We start from the raw sequence: 4472 nt of genomic DNA, 5'->3' as shown, positions 1-4472 counted from the left end.
GTAAAGAAATTATCCTAAACATACTAATTTTTTTAATTCATATTTTAGCCAAATAACCAAAAAATTATTAAATTAGTCTGTTCTCAAACGAGGCTTTCATTTTATGGACATGATACTATTAGTTCTAGTGTACTTGAACTTGTTTTCTTGATAATGCTAAAGACCTACACATTTATACTTACAAATTCACTAATAATTATGTGCCATGAAGTTGGGGCCACTATCATTGAATATGTTCAAATCAAAAGTTAGTACATATTGAAGGTGTGAAATATTTTTCAAACTCATATTACATCAAGAAGGGACATCAAAATAAATAAATAGATAAATAAAACAAAAACAAAAACAAAACAATACCAAAAAAAAAAAAAAAAAAAAAAACACTCGAGGCAGGGCATAGTCACTCTCATTCCTTGGCTCTCAACCTAACCAGATGGCACTACCATCCATCTCCCCAAGCCTCTCCCCTCACCACTCTCCTTTTTAAAGTCACGAGACCCACTGTCCCTTCCCTTGTTCTTTCAATAAGAGAGAGAGAGAGAGAGAGAGAGAGAAATGTCTTCAGAGAGGTTGGCAGAGGAACTGATAGAGAACTTTCAAGCTCCTTTTCTTCACCATCACTCAAGACTAGCCTCTACATTGCAGTCTCAAACTGAAGTCTTATAATTTTCCAAGCTTTAATTGTCTCCCATCCCATTTAAAGTTTTTCACCTCATATATTTTTCTGTCTTTCTCTGTCGGTGGTACCATACCATGTATGTCTCACCCCCACAAATTTCACACCTGCTTCTCTTCTCTATCTCTATCTCTTCTTCTAACTCTTTTACTTTCTCTTTCTTTTTCCTCTTCACTTTGTTAATTTTCAGGAGACCCGAGGGAAACCCATTAGACCTCAACAATTTGCCTGATGATTATAGTAGAGATGGGAAACAGGTTGTTGAAGAAAGCTCTTCATCTGCTGGTAATGGTTATATTTCTTTCTCTTATCACTTTCTATTTCTATCTTTGGGGAACAAGAAAATGAAAAAATGAAAAAATAAAAAAATAAAAAAAATTGGAAAACATATGGTTCGTTAAATTTTTGAAAGAGGGAAAAGTTTTAAAAAAGGTTTTCAAGAGAATTGGCTTATTCAGTAGGCCATTTAATCCGTTGTCTAAGGACATGGAGAAAAAATCTTCAAATATTCTCATTGCCCAAGCCTTCGATTTTTGAAAATGTCCAATAAAATAAGGTTTCATTTTGATTTTTAATCTGAGATCTCAAAAAACTTTTGGGCAGCTACAGCTATTCAAATGGAGATTTTTTAGGTTTCTATGAAGCCCTAGCTTCAATCCATTTTTGCTTCATTACCCTAGTTATATTTGGAAGCTTTTAAAGAAATGAAATTGTGGGTTTTGAATATACTACTACTACATTGATTGATGATTATAGGGTAATTAGGGTTGGGGGGTTTGTGTGTAAGATTAGTCTCATCAGAGTTGCTTTAAAAGGCATTTTTGTTGCAGGCTATAGGAAAAAGAAAAGCGGCGCTAAGGATGGAAAAGACGAGTGTGAGAAGGTCTATGAATGTAGGTTTTGCTCCCTCAAGTTCTGCAAGTCTCAAGCCCTTGGTGGACACATGAACCGCCATCGCCAAGGCCAGTAGTACTATCTGATATATATATATATATATATATGACTCTGTTAACAAGGCCATTTAAAAAAATAAAAAAAGGGTTTCTTTTAATTATATCATTATTATATTGAGAGAAGAAGGGATTGTTGTGTTGTGTTGTGTGTTAATGATTTGAGATGAACATGAAGCGTGGTCATGTCAAACACTTTGTTACTGTTGCTGAAATTGTTGGTGAGAGGTTTGTTAGGGTTTGTGTGTTGATTTTGATTTGATTTGATTTGATTTGGGTGTTTGTTGATCAGAGAGGGAGACAGAAACACTGAACCGGGCTCGTCAACTGGTCTTTAGTAACGATAACCTGGCAGCCCAAGCTGCTCATCACCTAGGGTATGTATATATATATATGTATACTTTTTTTAACTGATCAAAAAAAAAAAATATATATATATATATGTATACTTTTTGTAGTTTCTTTCTCTCTTTTGCTAATCTTCGCCTTTATTTCTTCTATTTTTCAAGATCTTTATAGCATAAAAAAAAAAAAGATAAACAAATATGAGATAGATCTTCTCTTTTTCAAGATTATTTTATTTTATGATTTCTTTGTTAATTTCAAGAATCCAAAGTTCATTTTCTTATTTGTTAATTGTTTTTAAAATCATTTTAGCAACAAGCATAGAGATACCCATATACTATATTGAACTAAAGTAAATACCCATTTGATATCTTCAATCTTCATCATTTAACACCACATAATCTTTTCTCTCTCTCTCTCTCTCTCTCTCTCTCCTGTTTGTTGTTTGATTAAATTAATTGTATGAATCCTAGCAGTTGCCAACCAGTTCCACATGGAGGAGGCTATCATCAAACAAGCAACATGGGTGATCCAACACTACCTTTCAGACCAGCCTACCCAACAAGATTGTTTTCTGGTTCTTCCTCCACCCTCTTACAATCACAACCTCCACCACCACCACCCCATCATCAGCCATACATATACACATCTCCGTCACACCTCGTCTCCTATCAGACCAACGACTACATCGTAGGCCACGCTCTCTCTGGCAGCAACACTCAATACGGTCACCTGAACCCTAACTATGCCACTCCACCACCACCACCGGATACTAATTACACTTGCATCGGTGCTCCGGTCGGATATGCATTCCCACCTGGTAGCGGAAGCGGTGGTGGTGGTGGTGCTAGAGACGTGTCACTGAACAATCAGGACGAAGGATTAAATTGGGGTCGGAGCTACACAGGGACACAGAAACATTTGGATCCTTCATCGATCAATCGGTTTCAAGATGGTTTCTAAAATATTTTTGAGTGAGAGTCCAAGTTTTCAATCTGCTCTATGACACACACACCATTGTCACAGAGAGAGAGAGAGAGAGAGAGAGAGAGAGAGAGAGAATCAGAAAAAAGTGACAAAAGGGTTATGCAAGAAAGTAAAGAAGTTTTGGTTTTTCTACAGGTATGGGAACAACTTTTAGAGGGTCAGGGGTACATACTCAGCTAGTTTGGCTTGGAGCTGTGGATTGGATTGAATGGGGTCTCATGTTGTTGGTGTCTTTACTAGTATCTACATAATATTAACAAAGGAAACTAGAAATGTGACAAGAAGTTAGATATGAACTGGAAGTTTTCCAATCCCTTTTTGCATTTTGGATTTAGTTTTGCATGGGAATGAATCTTTTATTTTCATTTTGGTTTCTCTTTTTGTGTTTTTCTGCTCTTTCTCTCTCTCTCCAAGTTCAAAATGGGAGATATTGTGGTTAATAGGAGCAATGACCTAGAGAGAATACAGAGTAGCTGGATTTTCATGAACTCTCTTATCAGCAGAATGTCCCTTATTAGAACCCATCAAATCTGTAAAGCATACAGTTTTTTAAGAGCTTATTATGATTAACTCTTTCTTCAAGCCTGTTTTATGTCTCTTTTCTTTTATTTTTATCTAAATATATTAGTTTATCACATACAGAATTATGCATCAACAGTAGAGTTATTATGGATTAGTTTTCCATTCTTCTTTCTCCTTTTTCTTTTTCTAAGTCTCCTAGGCAAATTATACAAGTGGCCTTATAATTTATCATGGGTGTCAATTTAAGAGTGCTATGCAAACTAAAAAATTAAACTCAATTTTTAAGTTTAAAGAATAATTAATCAATCACTCTCATGTATTATTTCTCTCTCTTTCTCATATCTTCTCTAATTACTAATCATTCATCTCATTTACAGGTCATTAAGTTTAGAAAATAAGTTTAAAAAGTGAATTTATATATCATTTTTCTAATTTTGATTGTATCAATTTTACAATTTAAATTTTCATGGTTTCTCAATTTTGTCCAATTGATAAGGAAAAATTACAAATCATGTCAACTTTTCAAAAATAATTACAAATGCATGGAAAAATTTAAGACTTTATAATTAGAGTTTATAAACTTTACCATTAATCTTAAATAAATAAAAAAAAATCAAAATTCAACTTATTTGTTAATTCTCCAATTGATAAAATTCATTAAGAAATTGAACATAAATTCAATTTAAAAATAAATGGACCAAAAGTGTATTAATTTTGGTCATTTAGCCTTAGTAAATTCAATTTAAAAATAAATGAACATAAATTCAATTTAAAAATAAAATTCAATTATTTATAAACTTTACCATTAATCTTGATAAAATGTATTAATTCTGGTCATTTAGCCTTAGTAAAAGATGTCAATTTACTTACACCAAAAGTGTAAGATTAACTTCGTCTTCGTCTTCTTCTTAATTTTTATTTTTTTTCTTCAAATCTCAAGGAGGTGAGTGTAAATTACCTTTTTTTTGATTCGCAAACGTCAATGGTTTGTT

General features: G+C 33.2%; 1 protein-coding gene across 1 annotated transcript; it reads left to right on the top strand.

The window, feature by feature from the left end:
* Nucleotides 1-406: 406 nt before the first annotated feature.
* Nucleotides 407-3540, top strand: LOC114292989 (zinc finger protein JAGGED). Its single transcript, XM_028236994.2, has 5 exons — nucleotides 407-755; nucleotides 867-961; nucleotides 1507-1638; nucleotides 1919-2003; nucleotides 2448-3540. Coding segments are annotated over exons 1-5 (801 nt in total). The 5' UTR covers nucleotides 407-753; the 3' UTR covers nucleotides 2935-3540.
* Nucleotides 3541-4472: the final 932 nt, after the last annotated feature.

This window comes from Camellia sinensis, chromosome 10 (assembly GCF_055761805.1).
Source record: "Camellia sinensis isolate YWXY chromosome 10, ASM5576180v1, whole genome shotgun sequence".
Taxonomy (NCBI): domain Eukaryota; kingdom Viridiplantae; phylum Streptophyta; class Magnoliopsida; order Ericales; family Theaceae; genus Camellia; species Camellia sinensis.
The sequence above is the reverse complement of the archived record's forward strand: the minus strand, read 5'-3'. Positions and strand labels throughout refer to the sequence as shown.

Coding starts and splice junctions, on each gene's coding strand:
- LOC114292989 (XM_028236994.2), top strand. Junction 962..1,506: donor AGAAAGCTCTTCATCTGCTG/GTAATGGTTATA, acceptor TTTTTGTTGCAG/GCTATAGGAAAAAGAAAAGC. Junction 1,639..1,918: donor CATGAACCGCCATCGCCAAG/GCCAGTAGTACT, acceptor TTTGTTGATCAG/AGAGGGAGACAGAAACACTG.